Source organism: Emydura macquarii, unplaced genomic scaffold (assembly GCF_026122565.2).
Source record: "Emydura macquarii macquarii isolate MOO-44397 ecotype Brisbane River unplaced genomic scaffold, CSIRO-AGI_Emac_v2 contig_2897, whole genome shotgun sequence".
Taxonomy (NCBI): Eukaryota; Metazoa; Chordata; order Testudines; family Chelidae; genus Emydura; species Emydura macquarii.
Window position 1 is genome coordinate 194342 of NW_027133034.1, and position 23233 is coordinate 217574.

At 41.7% G+C, this 23233-nt stretch overlaps 1 protein-coding gene across 2 annotated transcripts; it reads right to left on the reverse strand.

Moving 5' to 3' along the window:
• Positions 1 to 819: 819 nt before the first annotated feature.
• VLDLR (very low density lipoprotein receptor) lies at positions 820 to 23200 on the reverse strand. Of its 2 annotated transcripts, XM_067568925.1 has the most exons (19): positions 23067 to 23200; positions 15352 to 15471; positions 12902 to 13024; positions 11677 to 11799; positions 10066 to 10437; positions 9809 to 9931; positions 9595 to 9717; positions 8914 to 9033; positions 8705 to 8830; positions 7893 to 8064; positions 7191 to 7415; positions 6751 to 6869; positions 5941 to 6080; positions 5432 to 5573; positions 4928 to 5071; positions 3670 to 3759; positions 3144 to 3221; positions 2355 to 2527; positions 820 to 1424 (listed from the first exon to the last, which is right to left on the reverse strand). In XM_067568925.1, exons 1-19 carry the CDS (start codon positions 23143 to 23145, stop codon positions 1389 to 1391), a joined length of 2628 nt encoding a protein of 875 aa, XP_067425026.1. In that variant the 5' UTR covers positions 23146 to 23200; the 3' UTR covers positions 820 to 1388. The 2 variants fall into 2 exon arrangements, with proteins under 2 accessions (XP_067425026.1, XP_067425025.1); XM_067568924.1 differs by lacking the exon at positions 3670 to 3759.
• Between the last annotated feature and the right edge of the window lie 33 nt (positions 23201 to 23233).

The window sequence follows — 23233 nt, forward strand, 5'->3', positions numbered from 1 at the left end:
AGAGATGTGATCCATCTTATAGCTAACTGCACCACATCAGTTTAGACAGACTATGGCAAAAGACATGGAGTCCAAATTTAGGGACAAGTGGAGTTAATACTGCCATAGGATCTCATATGAATGACTGGCCTGAATCAGAAGTTGTAATGGGGCAACTTAAACAGAATTAGTGCTTTCCCTACAAGCCAGTTCAGCAGTTGGGACTGTTTAATCTAATAGTAAGAACTGGATTTAAATACAAGTAGTAAAGCATCTTTCCATCTAGCCAGATCCAAATAAAGGCTAAGCAAGCCAAAATAGGACTTGGCACAAGTCCCACTGTGCCTTAGGTCTTTAGATCTTTTTGTACAACTCTACTACAGGCTGCAATATGAACACACCAGGTTTGCTACATTCCTACAGCTTTAGAGATACCGTCGCTATGTTGCCAGAATTAGCAACAGCAGCAGCAGAACAGCAATGGAAGGCTGCCCCATGACAGATTTAGATAACTAAAACTGATTTCTGGGGATGTCCTGTAGTTTAAACAGCTTCATCTTGAACTGTGCCCTTCTGATTGATTGCTTACATTGCAGCATTAGTCCAGAGCATAAATTGCAGACATCTGGCAGGTCAGCTACAGTTTGGGGTACTGTCAAAACAGATAGTACAAAAATACACTAGGAAACTATTCCCATTTAGAGTAGCAAGAACCAATAAGTCTCACGTAAGGAAGTATTCTCATACAAGAAAAGGTACACAAATTTAAGTGACAGATCTAGGAGCCCTCCAAAATGCTGAATTCTATTGTGTTAAGTAACAAAGTCCACTGAACATGACTAGAGTCAGCTTATTTTTAATTTTAGCATTTAACTTTACAGTAGTTTTAACAAACATTCATCCTCTGCATACCCCTAGAGGGGTCAAAGGCAGGATTCACAATTCATACAAAATTACTCATGTTTACAAATTTTTGGCAATTTATCTGAATAACCCGTTTTCTCCTATTGCCATTGACCCAACCCTTGAAAAAAGAGTGTACAATAATTTACATTTGAAATATATTTCAAAGTGCTTAATGATTGTTCAGGATATTTACAAGTGGCCTATACACATATGTACAGGTGTTACACTGTAGCACAAGTTGTTGCTGGAATATGGCTTTCTATGGAAAGTGCATTATATAGCTGGTCAGTGGTACTGAAGTTCAAGGGCTACAGATAAACAGTAACCTTCAAAAGCTGACTTGTGGACAGATATTTACAGAGTTTTGATAAACTATACAAGATCTTTACACAAGCTTGTTCCACATACACAGGTTTCTTCATTCTTCCATCTAGGAAGACTCTTCAGCCACGATGTTCAATCCAAAAAAGTGTACGACACAAGTAGATTGCCAACTAGAGTATTCAAGCTAGATCGTCATCTGTGCTTACAACAGATATCTGTATGGAAGGAGCAAATGTGTATTAAAAGCAAGTCTTGTGTTGCAAGAAAAAAAGTCTAGTCACTGTGCAAGTCTGCTCACATGCCATCATTTGCAAGATATGATCTGTCCAGAGTTTGTGCCTCTGCAAGATTTAGTTTTAAATTGGCCTTTGAAAAAGACAAACCAGTGCTACATTAATATAACACAAGACTTTAGTCAGTGACAACTTAAGCTATAGTTAACTCAAGTGCAACATGCTTTACTTAAATAAAAAACCACACACCATAAACTAGGTTGAGATTTTAGTAGCAGAAGTGATGAAGCCAGGCTTACAGCTCTGCACACTGCTAGAGCCACTAGACATGGACAGCTCATCATTTCTTATAGCACCTGCCCTCCCATACCCTCAAATTCATGGGCATGGTTCTCACTTCACCTGCCAATTAATACTAGTAGATGTTTTAGAGGGACTGCTGCTTATTGTAACTAGCTTGTTGAGAAGCCATTGCCACACATTTGAAATATCCTGTTGCAGCCTTAGATTTTTCAAGGCTCATCTGGTAGCAGGCCCAATGTCTTACAACTCTATGCACCAAGTACCTGCTAGAAATGCTACATGCCAACTGGCCATGGTGACAATGCTAGTCTCAGCTACCTAAAATTTAAGTGGCATATCATAACCAGTGGTATTAATCGGTCTTGTTCAGCCCAATGATTTTGCTATGGAAATTCCTTTGGTCTCCTACTGAAGGATAGAGGAAGATTGTCAGGTTTGAAGTGCAGATCATGGCTTCCAATTGGTATAGAAAAGGTTAGCCAAGTTTGTCAGGAGTGGCTACCTTGGAAACCAAGTCAATATTTTGGCACCTTGAGACTTGGTAGTTAAAGAGCATGATCGTCAGCTGCCATTTTGACTCCCACCTAGAAACCAACTATCTGTACTTACTGCAGGGTAAGTGTGTCCTACTGAACTGCTGTGCCTCCCAATATCTATATTGAGGTCTTCTTCAGTTGTTTTCAAGTAGACAGGATTGTCAAAATTCATGCTTTTCATGTTCTTATGTTGCCAGTTACGCCACATGAAGTAGCCACCTGCTGCCGCCGCTGCTGCCAGTAATACTTCAATAAAAGACAAGTTATGAGTTTTGACATTAAGCTATATTAGAAAGCACTCTTTGCTGACATGTCATGTGGTAGTTAATTCTTCCTATAGGAAGAATTAGGCCTATTGCCAGCTAGAAGCTAGCGTCCACCTACATTTTTACTTCAGAACAAATATAGTAGTGGGGCCTGTCCTACCACTCCCCCCACCCCACAATAAGGCAAAGTGTCATGCAATGAGCATTCATTTTAGGGCTGGTGGAACATGGTTGTAGCAGCAGATTAAGTAGGTAGAACTCAAGCTACCACTCAAGAATCCAATGTCAAGATTTCACGGACTAAGCCATCATTATAAGTTCTTTTGTATTGCAAATCAGGAATAGAGAGTTTTAAATGGGCCGATTTAGTGCCCAGGTTCTTGTTGAAGTGAGCCTAAAAAAATTGACAGTGCCCCTAGTGTTGACATTAGGATAGAATGTCATGTTCTGCCTTTAGAACCCTGTTTGGCTAGTCTTATTTTAGGTTAGACTTACTCAGACTTGTCAATCCCTTGGAATGACATTCGTTGAGTTGTACCCAGCCACTAGAGGTAGGGCCTGACTCTTGTCAGACTACTGCACTCAAGTATACTTACACAGAGGAATAATAGCCCATGCAGCTGAAGTTCCTTTGGCAGAACTGACTTCTGACACCGAACTGCTGAAATTGTGTCCTAGAAAAAACACCAAATGAGATTACTACTAGGTTGGTAGAGTTTAGTCAGAGGCTAGCAGCTTCCTCATACCATTGCTAAGAGAAACCTCTTTCCACTCTTTAGTGGAAGAATGCATTCTAGAGCATGTAGGCCACTAAGTATTCTTCCTTCCACTTGCTGCAGTTGCCTGAATTTGCATGTCCTAGGAGAGTCTCACTAGTAATTTTCATAGCCTAGCATCTAATGCTCACCATTATAAGCAGATCCATACTAGAATGGGCTAGCTGTCTTGTAATGCATCACAACAGGCTTTGTCTCACTCATCATTGTCAAAGACATGAAATCTGACCAACACGTCCCCAGGTTGCACACAGGTTTAGCATGTTGTGTTAGTTATTGAGGAGAATGTGTACCCTGCTCATTGTTTGAAATGCAATGATTGAAAGTGAGTTATTAGGACCAATACCTCCAGGAACTGGTCCAACAGTTGGTGGTTTTTCTGTTGTGCTGGTATCTTTTGTCTCAATGTAAGCCACAGTAGTTCCAGTACCTGAAACTGGTTATAAAATCAAGAACCCAGTTAATCCTGAAGTTCTGAAATAGCTTGCTATTGGATGTGGTTGTTAGTGTTTAGTAGATGGCAGAATGATCATGCAAGCTTTTAGTTTTACCGGACCAACTTCTTGACTGCACAAGATTTGATGTTAGGTCTACTCTGCCAGGAAGTTGCAATCTCAGCTGATAGTGTTCTGTTTAGGGAAGTATGTTTGTACAATTAAATGTTTTTTTAGGTAGTAGCCAATAGCTTGTATCAGAAGTTTAGTATTCCTATGCATTTTTAGAATCCATCAATTTTCACTGTTAAGTGCTTTGATAGTAGAAGTGAGCCAGATTTAGTTTCACTTAGTAGTGAGACTAGTTCAAGTTTTTCCAGGGGCCAGCTGGTAGCTATGCAGAGCTAAGCTGTAAGCAAAGTAGGCACTTCAATTTGACAGCACATTTAGAGTTTGCTCATTCCCCACAGCAGTTACTTCTGAAACAATAGTCACACGTAGGGATGTGTTTTCTGGAGTGCTAATCATGAACTCCAGTGGAATGTTACACTAAGTAGCCATGTTATGAAGTGAGGCTTAGTGCCTCCCATTGTACAGTATGCACTTGAACTAGTTTAAGTTCCTCTGGTCATTTAAGGAGCTCCTACAGGAACTGTATTACATGGCAAGCAAAGCTCTTGTATGATAACTGCAGTCTGAAGGCCACCCAAGTGTATGAGCCTTGTCATCAAGATGAGCACTGCCTCCTGTTTAAATCAAACATGGAGTCATGTCCAGCTAACAATGCTAGACCTCTGCACCTGAGTCAATATGCATTACGTTTGCTAGTTTTGAGCAGTTAAGTTTGGCAAGGTGTGTGACTGTCTGAAGTACCATCTGTCTGACACTAGTAGCTGAGTCAGCTGCATCCCACCCTGACAGAATGCACAAGGTCTGGTCATAGTCTATGGTGATGACGCCTGCAGAAGCCAGGCACAGACTTGCAATGATATTTGTTGCATTACCTGCAGAGTTTGCATTTTAGTTAGAATTCCACCCTTTAAGTCCCCATAATTCTATTCATGCAGCAACAGTAAAACTAAGTCTGTCAGCTTAGCACATTACTATTAGTCTTGTTAGTGCAAGACTCCCTTAAGTTACTCTAGAGGGAACCTAACAGGGTCACTATACCTTGACACCTTAGGCCATCAGCTTGTAGTTTGTATCCAGTAGGACAGGCACAGGTGTACTTTGGAGAATGTTCATTTATCTGGGGAGCAGGTAGGCACAGGTACTCACAGCCTCCATTCTTCGTGTTATCACACCAGTTCTTGCCTGTTGGCACAAGTCAGTTTCAAAGTAGTCCAGTGCTTTAGTATTTGTACATGGTCGAGAATGTACTGACCATCCATACACAACTATTAAGTTTAGGCCATTGAAGGTAATCGGAACAGTGTACAGCTTCTCAGGGGACCTCTGAACAGAAAGTAGCAGCCCTGAAAACTCCACTTGAACCACTACCCCTACTATAGGGATACTTCTGCTTAAGTGTGCTTTTTGGCAAGTCAGATTTGAGCTCTTCCCTCACCTTACTCATCCAGAGAGCCCATTTTCTAGGTTTCCCCCATACCTACCTGATTAGTCAAATGGCAGAAGAGATTTACAGCAAGCAACATTGGAGTTTACATATGGTACCTGATGGCTGAACAAGCTCATGATACACAATGATATCCTGAGCATCGTTGAGGTTGTTCACTAGTGTAGCCAATTCAGATCCAGTAAATTTATTGGCACCATAGACTGCTTCATTCTCCCCATCAATCCAGTAGACACGATCCTAGGAGACAAGTTATTGCATCTCATTATGGTTGGAACCAGTTTGGTTTATCTAGCCCCAGGGATAGTTAAGTAGCCTACTGTAATCACTAAATCAGACTTGGCATGTACAAGTATCAGTGCAGTTCAGCAAAGTTAGGATCAATGTCATTACAGCTGAGGAAGCAATGAAGCTCTATAAAAACCTTGATGCTAGTGTAGCATGGAGGTAGTCATGTCTATTTGCTGTGCTTTGTCTTAGTATAGATGCTACAATAATCCCATTGCAATGGCTTTTCTGCACTCTTATATTAAGAATCTTTTGCTCCCTTCAAAGCCAGCCTAGAGCCAGTTTCCCTACTGGATGCTTTGAGGAACTTTATTCTTACCTCAAATATTGTTAGAGCAAGAGGATGAGCAAGGAACTCGTGTGATTTTAACACAATCCTACGATCCTGGCCATTCAGATCCACACTGGACAGCATATGCAGCTTTGAATCAAGCCAGTAGAGACGGCTTTTCACAAGATCTAGGAGGAGAGAAGTTGCATTTTAGTACATTGAATCCGAAGTGCCCATGTTAAGTTACCTGGGAAAACCCACCATCCATATTCCCTTTGGGGTACTTAACGTGCCTTTAGTAAGAGCTGGCAAATGCCATCTAGACTGCTTGTGAACTTTGTTCAGAGGGAACTCTACCACTGGAAGCAATGTACACATTTACAGATCAAGAGGCCAGTTGCAGCACCACACAATAGGAACTAAAGTGGTATATTCTCTGGTTGGAGTTTGTAGTCCTATAAATAGGACTGTTTGGTATTCCATGTGTTGAAGCTACTTCATAGATGGTGTGCTAGTCTCTTGACATAACAGATGCTGTCAGTCAGCTACAACAAGCAAGCTGTCATTAACGGAGGCCATTTGGAAAGACTGCCAGTGCTGATATCTTTATAGTTGGAAGAAGCTTGACAGCAGAGTGCCTAGAAGACACTGCTGAACAATAATGGCCACAGCCACATCCAAGTGTGTGATGCCTTCTCACTGTTACCATGTTATGTGACTTTTTTTGGAGGGGGGGGGGGGGGGAGAGAGGCATGTCTAGCCTTACAGAATTTAAGTTTGGAAGTCATCTAGTGAGTTAGTATTTCTGAAAGGCATTGTGGGCTCTCAGGGCGATAGCTTTGTAAGAACATGAAATACCTAGTGCAATTCCATTAGGCCACTGGATATCTGTTGTCACCAGATGCTGTCTGCCAAATCCATTCATTCCTGCCTTCTCTATTTTGGCTGGTTCACCCCAGTCAGACCAGTACATAAAGCTGTAAAAAGTCAAGTTGTTAGCTAAACTGTGCAGGATGCTTATATTGTAGTTTAGTGTACTTTAATATGTCAGAAACAATACTAGCTTGTATGCATGGTAGTTAAAGCTTAGAATAAATCTATATGCTATGGCTTGAGATTCCCAGAGCTCAGTCTTGGGTTACTCTTGGCTCAACTCACCCCCCTCAAACAGGTATGTTCTACAAGCCTGTTTATCACTAGCTTTTAGCTTACTGCTTTGTGATTTGATACCAATCTCTAGATTGGTATAGTACCAATCTGACTTGGCATTTTGGTCTGTTGTACAGTGTAATGCTCACCCAGAGAGAGGATCCACAGCTATGGAGGCTGGCTCTCTTAAGTCTGTATTGAACAGGATCTTCCTTTTGGCACCATCAAGACTAGCCACTGAGACACTCTTTAAAGTTGAATCAGTCCAGTAGATGTTCTTGTAGATCCAGTCAACAGCAATTGCTGCAGGACTGTGTACGTTGCTTATGATTTTTAAGTGTTTGCCCACTTTGTCACGTGTATCAAGTGAGGCACTGGAAGAGAAAAGTTAAGGTTAAGATTGGAGAATCTCCTTTTAACATGCAGAGGTTGAAGTAAAAACTGACCTCTGAGGTACACTTAGAATCCTTGTTCAAGATTTGAGGTAGCTAGCCTCATTAAAAGTGTGCTTTTAAAAACATTGAGAATTTTTGCTGCCCTTTGTTCAAAATTCTAGTTCAACTGAAGGTTAGTCAAAAAAACCACTTTGTGCTCCTACTTTGGCTACAACTCCAACTTCAATGGAGGTATATGAACAGCTTAAGAGTACCACACTGCATAGGCATGTTGATTGCAAGGCTGTGGTTATAGATATTAGGAATTACTCCTAGAGATTCAAGTTGTATGAATAAATGCTTGTATGATTTCACTTTATTTTGTAATCATGGAGTCTTTAGCCATTCACTTTGAGAACTACAACTTCAGGAAGACAAGCACTTATGCTGAAAGTTTGAACCAGGCAGGTTGTTTACCTGAAAATTGCTTTTTGGCTAAAGTCAGCCCAAAAGAGTTTTTGCTCAGCAATGTCAGCATCCAGAGCTATGGTGTTTCTTAACTGCTCTACTAGCTGGATGTATTCTCTCCTTTCCAGACCAATCTTCCTGATGTCCCGACGATTAGTAAAAATCAGACATGGTTCTTTTCCTGCAAGAGGATTTAGAAGTTACTTGCAGTTCTAGTTGGCAAGTCATTCTTACTATATAGAATCATCCCAGAAGCTTTGAGTGCCATTTGCTACTAGAACAGAAGTCTAGAAGCTGCCATGTGCTGAGATCTACAAATCTTACAGCTTCAGCCTCCATTGGGTCTCCCATGCCTTCTACACTAGCAGCACCAAAGGCTTAGAGGGGCATGCTTCTCTCATACAGTTTATAGCTCAACCTGAAAAAACTACCAGCTGTGTCCTTTTGCTCCCCCTAGACATTTAGTCTCAATATCCCAGCTTACTGAAGTGGAATAAAAGCAGGTACTCCGCTCAATTAAATGCCACTGAAAGATCCTTTACCATGTAGAGAATGATGCTACAGATGACCTGTAGCACATGGAGGTCTTCAGCCTCTGCACTTAACAGCAGAGGCCAGTTTGGCAAATCCTTGAACTCCCTAGTAAGTTGAGCAAAATTTAATTGGTCCTCTAATGTATTTGCTATGTGGCAACATCTACTATAGATCACACCAGTTACTGACATCTCATGCTCTAGTATCTTAGTCAGCCTCTTCAGAGGTAACCTTTTCTAAGACTTTTGTGCTCTTGATTGAGAGAGTGTATTCCTAGTTGTGCTTACCTACTGCCTTGCACACTCCAGTAGCTAGATCCATTTGATAGCCACGACTACATTCACATTTGTAGCCTCCTTTTAAGTTAATACAGATTTGACTGCAGATCCCAGGATTCTGGCATTCATCAATATCTAGGAAAGAATTGAAAGTTAGTCTTATTGTTCTTGTTTCAGTGCTACCTTATTTCGAGATCAAGGTGGTAGTAGATACTTGCCTCCACATGTTTTCCGGTCTACGAGTTCAAACCCAGCAGGGCAATCACATTCATACCCGATAATTAGGTCTCTGCAGATATGGGAGCAGCCACCATTGTTCACCAGGCATTCATTCAAGTCTGGAATAGAGTTAGAAGAGAGCCAGAAACAGCTGAAGCAACTTTGACAGGCATGTGTGGCATGGCATTTCTAAGTCAGAAAGCTACCAGTTCTAGAATACAGTAGAAATTGAAGTCTTAGCCAAGCTGGATTCTATTTGCAATGGACACTCGTTACAGTCTGTAGGGCACATTAGTGCTCAATTTATTGACATGGAGATATTCTGCTGTAGTTTTGCAACTACATCAAATGAGCCAGTTGCAGGCTACAGGTAATAGAAGCTTATTGCTCTCTAGAGCTAGAGACTCTGTACTATGATGTTTTATACCCAGTTCTGACCAAGCATAAAACTGCACACTAGTCATTGGAGTTGCATGCTAGCTTAAAGAGTTCCTAAAAATACAAAAAACCACACAGAAGTAAACTACTGGAGGAGACCTGGAAACAAGATTTAGTCTAACTGGTGTCACCCAACCATGGAAAGTTGCATACTGCAAATATCTTACAGCCCGATTCTTGCTAACAAAGACTCATTAACCTGAAGCCTGTTGAGTGACATTCCAAGTAGATGGCTCACTTACTGCATTCCTTGAGGGGTTCATCACTCCAGTCCTGGCAGTCCTGCTGCTGATTACACACTTTGCTGATGTCTATGCATTCCCCATTTCGGCACTTGAATTTGCCAGATCCAGAGCACTGATTGACTGTCAAGATAACCAAGATTATGGGATGGAAAGGGCCATTAGATAGAATCTCGAAAGCCCTGTTGGTTTCACCACTTTGTTCTGTACCTACCATTTTTACAGTTGACTTCATCAGTTCCATCTAGGCAGTCTCTTATGCCATTACATTGCCTGCTACCATGGATACAATTCCCATCTTCACATTTGAACTGGTCTGGTCTACAAGTCCAGGAAGCTGAAGAGAGAAGTGCTGCAGTTAGAATCATGAAGGTCTTTGACTCAGATACAGAGATAAAGCCTTCAGATGTTTTAGGGGAAGTCAGTGACTGAGGTAGGACAAAGGTAAGGGATTGTACAGCAGTTACTTACGGCAGTTTCTCTCATCACTTCCGTCCTTGCAGTCTGAGTCTCCATCACAACGCCACTTCTTGTGAATACATTCTCCTGAGCCACATTGTATTTCACTAGAAGAACACTTCACAAGAGGGGCAGGCTGGCGGCCACACTGCTCTAGAGATTCATCTGACTGGTCTGAACAATCTGCATCATCATCACATACCCAGCTAATAGGGATACAGGTAGAACTTTTACATTGAAATTCATGTGCTCCACAAGTAGGTGGTGTGCAGTCCACTTCATCACTGCCATCACTGCAGTCATCTTGGCCATTACAAACAAAGTTTTTGGAGATGCATTGCCCACTGGAGCAAGTGAACTCTGCTGGGCTACAAGTTACATTACCTAATAACAGAGTGGGAATTCAGTTAGACAGAATTTTAGAACGATGATTACTGCACCATATGATTTTATAGAGTAGGTTCTTAACTCAAGCTAAGTCAGTGAAGTTCACACACCACCTTTTTGTAGCATAGTTGATCTTAGTCTGCAAGAATTTCATAAATTCTAGTCAGCCACCACAGCTCATTAAAGCTACTGGCATTCTATTTGTCAGGCTAATTTCTCAAATTTGGATATTCTATTAATATATACTTGCATGAGCCCTTTGAGATTTGAGCACAATATACAGCTTCAAAGCTTTAGGAGACCTACTTTTTCAGGAGCAAATCAGACAGCATTTGTTTTAGAATTTGAGCCTCTGGCATTTGGTTATTTCCACTTGCATGTCCTCTGTGCATTTTACTGGGTTGAAAGTGTATTCAGAGATGCCAGTGTTACATAGATGTGATGGTTCTTGCACATCTGATTGGAGGGCACTGGGGAAGAGCAGTAAAGTTCTGATCTACACACTTTCTTTGAAAGTGCAGGCTCAGGGAAAGCTAGATTTTAGTACTATTTTCTTAATGTAGATGTTACTGAAGACTGTAAGCTGCTATCTAAATCTAGGGATAGCAGAGCCCTTTTAGTACAGTACATGTTTAGGATGTTTAAAGTCTGAATGACAGCAAATAGTGCTTTCATTCAAATGTAGCTGAGTGACCATCATTAAGCAAGTGACATTTAGTTTTGCTCTGAGCAGTATTTTAGTTATGTTGCTCCAACAGCTTAGCTTAGCCTTTTTATTGAGCCATGATAGTTTCCAAAGCTACTTTAATTCCATTGCTTGGAAAGCATCCATGTGCAGAGAGAATGAGCTACTACTTAGTGTCTTTTTATACTGGCTAGGTACTCAAAAAAGTTCAGATTTCATGTTGGGAGGTAGTGTCCTTGCTTAAACACACTTCTAAAGTTTGTCTGATCTTTGACCTGTATTAGCACTTTAATCTAGTGCCGATTGTACAAACTGAATAAGTTTGAAGATCACTTATTGTATATCCAGCTAGAAACCAGCTTCAAACAGGATTGGGAAGAGCAGTTTGAGCATACTATGTGACTATACAATTAGACACTCAAGTTGAGTTTACATATGTTATGGTTCTAAGAGCACCAGTATCATTTAGGCTATTCTACACCACTAGTTTACCTTCAGGCCAAGTAGGTTTAAAAGAAAAATACACGGCCACTATGTATTTCTTCCCTTACCACAATTCTCTTCATCTTCACCACTGTCACAGTCGTTTTCGCCATCACATTTCCAGGACAGAGGGATACATTGAGTTGATCGAGGACCACAGCTGACTTCATTTACCCGGCATGTTCTCATATCTATTGAGAGGTCAGTTTTAAGAGCTACTTAAGAAGGCTAGAGCTTAGGTTTTGAAGATTCTACTGAAAGCAAGATAAACACTTGTCTGAAGCCTAACTTCAGACACTGCAGCTATACACACTTTTATGGAAGAGCAATAAGTGGACAGTGAAAACAGCAAAGTGAAATGCAGAAGCAGTTCTATTAGAAATGGTCATTACACTAAGAAGAATTTCAGATCTCTAGGAGAGCTTGTATCTGGGCTATGACATTAGAGGCTGATATACTGCCTAATTCATAAGGTACGTCATGTCTACAGCTACACAAATGCCATACATAGTTTACTGTTTCAGTCTCATGGGAGGAGTAACAGGATAGGGTGCTAGTTTGGCTACCTGTATGCTGGATGTTTAGAAGGCAGTCAAGCATGTAAATACACATACAAACTTATACTGAAGTTCTTGCTGCAATATTAACCAAGGGAAAGACTGAGTAGTAGCTTTAAGGTTCACAAGATGACTTTCAGGTGCAGCCAAGGCCATGCTGGTTCCCTTTAAAGGGCTATTCACAATCAAGAGGGCTAGAAACTGAGTTAAGGTCTTCTGCCCCTGATCATTCTGTAGACTCCAATTTAGTTATGGGAACCAGAGTAGGAGGACAAGGTAATCCTTGGACATGCATCTAAAGGTCTTCTATTGTAGACATCACCTCTTCTTGTGAGGTTTCCACAGGAAAGGAATCTTGAGCAGCCTTAATAGCCCTTAAATTGGGCTAGGATTACCAAGATAATGGGGACTTTATCTGCATGAAGAAATATAGATATTAGAGTGTTTGATCAATTAATCTCCTATTCCTGATGGGATAATCTCCAGGAGTTAGATTATTCTTTGAAGGGGCTTGCAAGGGGAGGCTGAGAGCATCTTGTGACTTTAGAAGACTACTTCAGTTACTAGGGTAACTTGGGAAAAGAGCTCAAGTATAAGCAACAGTTACATACAAAGCTAGTTTTAAACCTTAGGAGTTATGGTGATTGGCTACAAGATGGACAGTTTTTAGTTGAGAGTTTTCAGTTTCCTGTCCAGATGTATTTAGTTGGACTATCAGCATGACCAGCTCACTTACGGCAGAGTTCAGGGCTTTCATCAGATCCATCTTCACAGTCTGGGTCCCCATCACACTGCCACCTGTTAGGGACACACTGGCCACTGTTGCACACAAAATCAGATTCAGCACATGTCTTCTTCACTGCAAAGGAAGAGTTCCAGTATGTTGGACTACAAACTAGATCTTGCAACAAGTACAATTTTAGCATCTGATAGAGAACAGCTATATCTTAGCTAATCTGACTGTCAAGAACCCTAGTCCCTAGATGCTTATGAGGGTTTTCTACTATAAGCCTAATGGATGTTTAGGAGACTGGAGAGTTGTACTAATTAATACTTTGGCTATGAGCTGTGAGATATTATGGCTCTTTCACATCTTTCAAACAGTTGAAACATTGAGCATTATCTTCACTCCTCCCACCAGAGCTACCAGATAAAAACACTAGTACTCTGAATATGCTGGACGCAAAGTAAATAGTCTTCTCAAAAAAGTCTGAGCTATTAAAGCAAGATTGGGTACAAGCAGATGTTGGTTTGTCTTGCATGTGTAAGATAAGGTGTAGATAGCAAACATGGGCAGGATTGTTGCAACAATGTGAGTTTTGAATTGCTAATCACAGTGGACATTTTAGGTTTAAATCTGAAATTTGAGTCTAGATTAGACTGAGGTACTAACAGGCAAGAATTCCAAGTTGCACACAAGAGGCACTTCAATAAGGTGTGACTGGTTCAGTGGTTTCCACCACTGAACTGCAAATTGCAGTTTAAAATGGGTACAAGCCATTTTAAGTACTTAGTTGCTTGAGTGAAAAGGAACAGCTCTTGGTATTTTTGGACTTCTCAAATTTGAGTTCAAGAGGTCAGCCTCGGCCCCATAAGAGAAGTCTACAGTTTGTTAGCTGATGTTACCTCTGCACATTAGTTCTCATCTGAAGAGATGGGGAAGGTGAAGGGAGTTGTGTGCCATATCTGAATGGCAGACAAGTGAGAGGGGCATGGTACTTATGACCTAAGAAAAATCCATGCTTATAACAAGAATTTATGTTTTGCAGCCATTCTGATCAAGATGTTAGCTGAAAAACAGCAGATTTAGTAGAGATATATAGGCACTGTAGGTTATAGTTGTTTCACAACCAGTGGGTCACAGCACACAGATGTGCTGTCAGGCCTGACCAGGTATGCCATGGAATTCTGAAAAACCCCTTGAAGAGTTCTGAATCAGCTCATGAATGTTCATGAGTTCATTTGGAGACTATATGGGGGTGTGCCTCAAAATAATTAAAGGTATCAAGGTATGCCACAGCACAGAAGAGTTTGGGAACCACTGTGCAGACTCATGTTTGCTAGCAGGTGAAATTTTATTCTAGCTCATGTGCTACTCAGATTTAAACTGTCAACTCTTGCTTTTGAAGAGCAAGGTCTGTAATAGATTAGCATGTTCCTGTTTTTGCAGAGGAAATTCAATTCAGTCCATAAAATACAATACTTGCATTTGTTAATTAGGGATTAGTCAGCATATGATTAGACATAATGGAAATTGGACACCAGGGGAATTTACTACTACCTGATTTGCTAAAAGAAAGGAAATGAAGGCTGTAATCCAGGATTACTTCACCAGCAAATATTAATCTGATATTTGTTATTTTAGAAGATACTAAAGTATTAGATCTAAGATTCTAGAAGGCAAGTTGCACTATGGTGGTAAACTGGTTTTAAGCAGAAAATTTGTAGCTAGTTAGAGGGATACTGCAGGGGAAAGGAAAAAACCATGTTCTAGCTAGTTTTCCCTTGACACATGGAGCTGAAAAGGGAGTGGTGAAGATGTCTAGACTGCACATGCAGTCATAAGGAGTTCAGGACAGAAGGAAGCTAACTAGTTCTTGTTTGTAAAGAGAAACTGACCTCTTCTAAAGGATTAGATTGTCCCTGGACAAAGCAAAAGGGCTATGGACCACCACTGAAGACAGAGCGTATTTGGAAAGATGGATGTTCCTAAAGATAGCCTAATGGGGCAGCCAATGAAGTACTTTGCTTGTTGATATTTTAGCTGTCCAACCATGTTGGTAGGTAGTTCAATCTGTCACATGAGGGCAGACAGCTTTATGCCTGAATTCGTCACCATCTTAGGGGATGTCTTATAGTGATGTGAGGGGTCAATTAATGTGGACAAGAGAACAGGTTGCTTTGAGCTTGAGTTGGAAGGGTAGTCTATAGCTGCCTGACTCAGTCCTGCAGAAGCCTGAAAGCAAGCTTTGAAGCTACATCTGTGAGAGAATATATTGTTCTTGACCAAGACCCAGAGATGAGGATTTTTCTATCCATCCTATAAACCCTGGTTTGTGACCCTGTTGACTACCTGGTTTACTCACCACTAGCCAGATATTAGCTTAATAGAAGAGTCCCACTAATGCTACACTTTCTTAACTCCATTGGTGGGGAATAAGATTTTGCATTTGCTCAAGAGCTTACCACAGGAGCGCTCATCACTGCCATCAGAACAGTCTTCATCTCCATCACATTTCCATAACAGTGTTATACAACGTCCATTACTGCACTGGAATTGAGATTCTTCACATTTTGCTCTTGCACCTTGAATTAAGAAAGTCAGTTTAGTCAAGCTACTGTAACTATGTTTCATTGATGTGTAACTCATACTTCAGTGTTGAAAGCTTTGATCAAGGCAATAGGACAAGGACTTGTTTCACAAAGGCTGAAGAATGACTACATGTTCATTGGTTTAGATCACTATCATTCATGTCTGTTGCTGTAGTCATGTTTCAGGTCAGTGAAGTGTCATGAGACAATGTTATCACCACCACACTTAAACTTCTCCACTAAATTCCTGATTCAGCTGAGTAGCCAAAAAAGCTACAAACAGACTTAATGATGCAGTTTGCTGAAGGACTGCAGTCTGCTTTACAGTTTGCAAGACCATCCTTGATATTAAGGCTCTTCTAATGTATTATAGAGTTGTTTTAGATTTACAAACTCTAGTGGTGGGATAAAGGCAATTTGTTTGTGATTTTAAGTGACAGCTTCTGAAGTATAACTGTCTTGCTTGTTTCTCAGGTCCAGGTACAGACCAAAACATAATAGCTAGTTTAAAAACAGCATAATGCACAGTAGACCTTAACACTACAGGATAATGCGTTTCCTTTTGACAGCATTTTGAACCCTCATACTAGAATCACTCATGCTAGTGTATCTAGAGTACTAGAAACTATGTGTTTCCCCTTGAAAATAGTCAGCCAAGCAGCATTAAATATCACTTACTCCAAGTTAAGCACAATTATGCCACAGATTTGGATGCTATGTGGGTAAAGGCATCTTTGCAGGTCACTTTGTTAGATCGGAGTAGAGGAGAGCCTGGCTACTAAGCCAAACAGCTTAGTTTTCTTCATTAAAGATAGAGACCAACTGTCACTTCAATACTCAAGAAGTTTCTCAAATACTTTGTGGCATGCAGCTGGATTATACCTACTTAATTACACTAACACATGTAGTAAGTGGTCAGAAATGTTTATCTAAAACATCCCTAAAATTATGTAGAATTAGAGCCTGCGTGTTTTACTCAGATGAAATAAAGCCTCATTTCATGTGCCATTTCTACTTAGAAGCAAAAGTAGGTAGAGTGTGGGAAAGACTGCCTGCTCCCTGACTTCAAGTGCAGGAATGTCTGACTCTGCATCCTGAACTATACAAGTTTCTTTTCTGACAGTTCTTCATAAATATTTATTGTCAAGGGATTATTTGGTCAAGTGTGGTATGGTCACGATTAGTGGGCTGAAACCCATGAGTCTAGGAAGCTGCAAGGACGACTTGTCATGTCCACTTATGTTCCCTATGCCAGTATCTCATATTACCTCACTCTAAGGCAGAAATAGACACTGTCTCCAACATACCACATTTGCCCTTGCAGTGACACTGACAGCTGTGGCAATTCATAGACTTGTTTCCAACTCCGTTAAGTGCTTTGGAAAAAGCCCAACCTGTTTTAAAACTGATGCATATGGGGAAGGCTAGCTTATGTTGAGACAAACACCAGATCGGAAGCTTTTGACTAGTTTCTACTGTATGGAAGTTAGAGTCTAGCAATAGTATACAAGTCATGTACTCTGCCAATCAATAGGACTGCAAATCCAGGGCAGCAGAACAAAGTCTAAAAAAAGATCACTAGGTCTCAACCATTGAGCCAAGGTAACCCCATGATGCTTTAGTGAAAGACAGACAAGGCATTAACACCAATTACAGAGGTGAGCTTCTTTACCAGGTCTCCAAGTTCAATCAAGTTTAGAGGACCACATCCTCACTATGTTAGGCTGTACTCCAGCAGCTAGGACAAGAGCCCCGAAGAAACCTTGAAGATCCAAGTTTAGTTTTAGCATGTGTTGATGAGGAAAGGTGCAAGTCCTTCTCTCAAGGAGACTCAATGCTTAAGGTGGGGAGGGCACATATGGTCTTAGTACTAAATTACAGTAGTCTTGAATTAATAGTTAGGAGTTCAAGGAAAAGTGTTGCCTCATGCAGACCTTGTCTGTGCCTGGGTAGCTCAGCTAAGTTTCCTTTGTTTCCCTAAATGTCTGGGGTTATTTTAGTTTGAAGCCTGTAGTATTTGTCAAGAGATTTGAGAGCAGTATTTCAAAGTCACTGAGTGAGAGACTATTACAGTTTAGTTTTCTCCACTGAAGTTGTTTGCCAAGTCATGTGTCTATACGAAATAGACTCGTGTGTTTGAGTTAGAGAGATGGGTGCAATGTTTACAGCTCTGTTGCACTATAGAGTATCAGTGTTAAGATTACAAATCAGCTACAGCTTTCTGTACATTTCATATTTAAAGTTCAGTTGGTTTTCCACTACAACTTGAGTTCTATTGAAGCTGAATGAACTGAAGCCTATTCCTCATGGGAGGGTTAAATCAAGCCATAACTACACTGTAGGATAGCAAGCCAGTATCAGCTTCAGAGAGGCAGACTGCTGCTGTACTAGCAGTTGCACAAGAACAAGGCTGGTCTTGTGTGCTTACATGCATTATGTTTGTCTTAAGGTCTAGAGGCGTGACTATTGCATGATGCAAGACTCCTGCTCCTCCCTTATTTTTTGCATCATTGATGAATTACATTGTCTTGGCACTGAGGCTAATAGAAAGCATCTACTTTTAGCTTTTACTAAAATACCATTTGTTTGGTATCTACTCTGATAAGTAGAAAATGCAAGCCAGTATACCAATGGTCTTGTGGTATAATTGGAGATGTAGCAGCTTGCTGGTTTAGTCTTCAGTAACTCCACTGTAGAACACTTGGTGGCCATCTACTTGCCACCAGGTGGTCCCAGAAGTACTGGTAGAACAAAGTTGGTGAGGGCAAGTGCACTCACACATGCAAAACATCCAATATAATCAATACCTGCTGTGCAGCCCAATAGAGTATTTTAAGAAGCTGTTGTATTTCAAGTTGTCTAACATTTTAAATATCTTTAACTGCTACAATATTTGGCAAGTAGACAAAACAGCTAGATTAGTTTGACTAGATCTGTCAAGACATAACATCTCATTTTATAGGAGTGTTACAGTAAAGAAATACCAGCTAAACTGAAGTATTGATTTAGTATGCAGATCTTTTGCTATGATTATCTACTCCAGTCATGTGTTGTGCAGATGTTCAACCACGCAGTCTGTTCACCCACCATTCTCATGGTGAAGATTAAGGATCTTTGACATGCCTGGAGCTAGATTTTTTGCAAGGTTGACCTATTCCATCATGCATTAAAGCAATATAGTCTAGAGATCAACACTATCACTTTGATTAGTCAAATGCTATCTTTAAAGCAAGTTTAGATGCACAGGCAGAGTCCATTGCCAGTAGTTTAGTTTGTGATTGTAGGTATCAAGCTACTGCAGAGCATTCTTTATTGCTAGATTTCAGATTCTGAAGCCTGAGGTTTATTTCTAAACCTCCATCAGGCCATTCCTAATTTGAGGAATCTCTTTTCCTCACTATTGCTTCACTAGGCTGTTTTGATTGCAAGGAAACTATATAAATCAGTGACACTTATGCCTTGTCTACACTTGGGTATGGTAGTATAGCAATGCCAACAAGCCTTTACTGTAGAGGAAAAGAGGTCCTTGTGGTGACAGCTCGTTTTACTAGGAAGAACTGATATCAGCTATAGTGGCCAAAGGCTCTTATGCCGTTACCACACTTGTTGTAGGGCTTTGGCCTGCACAGCTAAGTCAGACCTTCACTGCCCCACAAATGTGGGATGGCATGCCAGCAAGACTTAGGCCTGGTCTAAACTCACACAAGACACCTACAGATTCAAAGATTAAGGATGCTCACTCCCAAAGAAGTTTAGGGAGATTGTACAATAGTTTTAGAAGTGAAGTGTGACTATAGTTAGATTCAGGTAACATGATATTCAGTTCCTACTGGAAGTATACAAGCTATGAAGCTGCTTTCTAGTTGGTGCATCATGTTAATCTTTAGTTTTAATTTAAGATTTCATGTATTTCAGTCTTGAGTCAATACCATCTTAAGCCTTAGTTTATCACTCTCAAGAGTGGAGAGGGCAGGTAGTCAGAAGCTGCCTTCTTGTTTGGGGCAGATGCTAGATTAGAGTGATGTTCCAAAACAGTACTATGGACTAGTCATTCCCATGCCAAAATGGGGATCATTCAAGGAGAAACAAAGTTTTAAATACCACATTCAGAAAGCATATTAGTACTGTGTATTCTATTTAGATGTTGCATCTAAATCATTGCAACTCTAGTGACATCTGCATTATTCTGTGTAAGTCTGCATTTAAGTATTTAATTCCAAGGGAATTGACTGCAGCAGTGATTAAAGTTCAGGGCTGCAAGAGCATGATTTAAGTAACAGTACTTCCAATCTGTAGGAATTAATAGTTTTCCTTAAAAAAGTAAAGGTTGTGTTTTGTTCCAAAGGATTTCCAATTTTAGGGCTCTGAAACAGTTATGCTAAACAACTGCACTTTGAGTAGTTTTACCTATAGTCATTTTGGCACCAACAGACCAGAATAGAAATGGCTACACCCCATATAAGCACATTCAAATTAAGTGCCAGTATCTATAGAAACTATAGACATCTTTAGAATCAGAAGTGTTTGTCCTTAGCTCTGTCACTGACCCCGTGTGTAGGGATTTTTACCCTCTCACTTGTTGCAGATGAGATACTGCTAGCTAATACTTAGAGCTTGCATAGTACTTTGAGACCAGTTCTTCAAAATGCTATAAGTAGTTAGCTAGCAATAGTAGAAGCAGAAGTTATTGTTTTGGGGCATGTGGGTATGAGGATAAGATCATACCTTGATTGCAGCGTTTTGAGTTTAAGTTTAAATATCCAATCATTACCATTTGATGGAATCTGGATGCATGAGCCCCCTTTCATAAGGTTTGTCCATTAGTGTACATCAATACAGAAAGCATTCACACCTCTTCCCTCAAGGGAAGAGTGGCTCTCTACATGCTTGTAGCAAGATGCTCAGTGAGAAATTTTATGTACTGTTGATTTGCCTATTCCTGAGACAACTTGCAAAATGAAAATACATGATGCAACTAAGTCAGTCAAGTTAGACTATTGGCAACATCTAGCCCTATACCGCCACTCAGGAGAGTTCTTGATAGTTTCACAATCCATGTAGTAGCAGCATAAACTGTTCTGGGCAAGTCACTGCCTCTGTTCCTATCGAAGGGTCTGTATGACCAGAGACCAAGTTGTTAGATTTTTCAGATAGATAAAACTTGCTCTGCTCTTCCAAACTGAGGCTGTGATGTTGCTGTGTGGTCATACAGCTGACACCAGTGTTACTTTGATACTAGCTTGCAGTACATATTGGGAAATGCTATGGAGGCCAGAGCTCAAGTACCACTCCAGAAGAATAGCCTGTTCTCAGAAGTGAGAGAAATGAGGGCCAAATAACTTGATTAAAGGAAGAACCAGCATTGGAATACATGCACATCTTTTTAAAGGCTGCTTTGATTACCTTCAGAACTGTTTTATGCAGTTGCTCGAGTTATTTTCAGCATAAGCCACTTTGAAGGGGCTTAGCAAAGTAAAACTATACTTTTTGTATTTACCAGCTCTCTGAACAATTCCCAGGTTTTCCACTTTTGGCTTTTACTGATTTTCACCCAAGTTGTGTTTTTTTCCAGGACCCAGCTTGCCTACCAACAGAATCCCCCTCCCTGCCAGACTTCCACATGGCAATATCTGTTTCCTCTGCATAGCCAGCCCTTCAGCACAACCCCAGGCAGAGGAAGATGACAGGGTGGAGCTGATGGGCCTCCCAAACTTCTGCACCTCTCTTGACCCTTTAGCACAGCTCCATCTGCTTCCTCAGCATAGTGGGGGAGCAAGATGGCTTCCAGATTCTGCTCCCTGCCCAAGGCCTGTTGCTGCAGCATTTGGGAAGCCCAAAGGAAGCAGAAGGTCTCCTTATCTACTATCTTGAGTATTCCCTCCCTCCCCCCCATGATTATCAGGCATTCCCTTCTTTCAAGGGAAAACTATGACCCACATAGGGAGCCTGATAGGAGCAGAGGGAGAGGGCTCTGTTTGTTAGCATCATACTTTGTTATATTGCTGGTTACCCCACTCAAGATTAGTAGTTTCTTTTCACTTTGTATATGGTAGGGGGGGGAGGGGGACTATAACATGCTCTTCCCTTTATCCCTGGACACTGGGCATAGTTGTAGCTACTTATGCAGTCTCTTTGGCAAGGAGTGTTGACCCAAGAGCTGATACTGATTAAGGAGATCTGTTCTGAGATGTTGATTATGCCCCTTTTCTGAAGTGAGGAATAGTTATTGTCAGAGGCCTTGTTGACAGTGGCAGAGTGCATTTTAGAAATGCCATTCTCCCCCAACTAGCCCACCATTTCCAGATCCTGAAACTATCTCAAGGTGTTCGTTGCTATCCGGCAACTGCTGCACTTACAAACACATCATAATAGGTCTGGAGAACCCTACTTGAAGGCTGTCAGAGTCTTGACTCTATACCTATTGGTCAGTCATCTAGACAAGAGGTCATTAGACATGTTAATGTTTTGGTTTAGACAACTAAACCATGAGGTTTAGTGGCTGTAGGGGGAACAGTTCCCCCCCACTGTTTTTTTCAAGTCAGAGGCTTACCTACATGTCCCAAGTGTTTAAGCCCATAATTAAATCTAAATTGTTCTTCCAGGTTCATGACTATAAACTTGCAAGGTTCATCCCCTCCCTCATAAAAAACATTTATGCAGTAATAGAAGCTAATCAGCCAAGAGCTACAGCCACTTGAGAACAACCAGCCACCTCCTGAAAGTTCCCTATTTTATACCTGACTATTAGATAGGTGACAAGCACACCTACACTACACCCTGCCTCCCATTATACAAGACATTCAGCCCCTTTCCCCACACCCAAACATCCTCCTATAACTGGAATTAGGAGACATCCAAGTATGAAGTGTGTTGAGTACTAGGTACTTGATCCTGCTTTTCATAGGACAGAGTGAAAGTCTGGCATGGGCTCTCACCAAAACCTTCGAGTCATTGCTTCTCCCTCCAGACAGCAGATGTTAAGACAATAAAGCCCTTATCAGCCCACCACCGAGTCACTGCATGTTTCGAGGCCCAGGCTTATTAGAGAGGCATTAATTCCTCCCAGGTAGAGGGTGAAGGGATGGTCAGTTCCTCAATAAGCCAGTCCCCTGCCCCAGGACACCGACTTCCCCATGCTCTGCCATGCTCAGGAGTGTGAGCTGGTTACTAGCCATGGAGGAGCAGCTACTCCTCGTCCCCTACGTGGAGGCGCCCCAACAAGGCTCACCAAGAGCCTTCAGCAGAAAGCGTGTTCGCTGCCTTGCTCCAGCGGGAGCCTTGGGATGCAGCTGCTCAGTAACCCACATTCAGCTGACGGCAGGCGCGATTCCCGGGGAGGGGGGGAGAAGGATAATTCCCATTGTCCCCAGAGGTGCCTCCCCATAAACCCGGGATCAGGCGATACAGCAGCAGCAGGCTCCCCCCTTGTCGTCCCCTCCTCCGGCTGCGAGGCCGAGGCACACAAGGCAGGCGGGGGGGCGGGGGGGGGGGGGGGAAGCACCCACACGCGGGGGGGGGGGGGGGGGAAGCAGCCACAGACGGGAAGGGAAGAGGTGCCCATGCCCCTGGAGCCCCGCGTTGTTACTCACCGTGCACCGGGCCGCGCTCGCCGAGCAGCCAGCACAGCGCCGCAAGGAGCCAGAGCCCCCGGAACGACGACGTGCTCATCGTGCGGCAGCTACTGCGCGCACAACAAGTTAGCAGCCTCCACGGGTGGGGGGGAAGACGGGGGGAATCTCCCCTTGCCCGGCCGCCT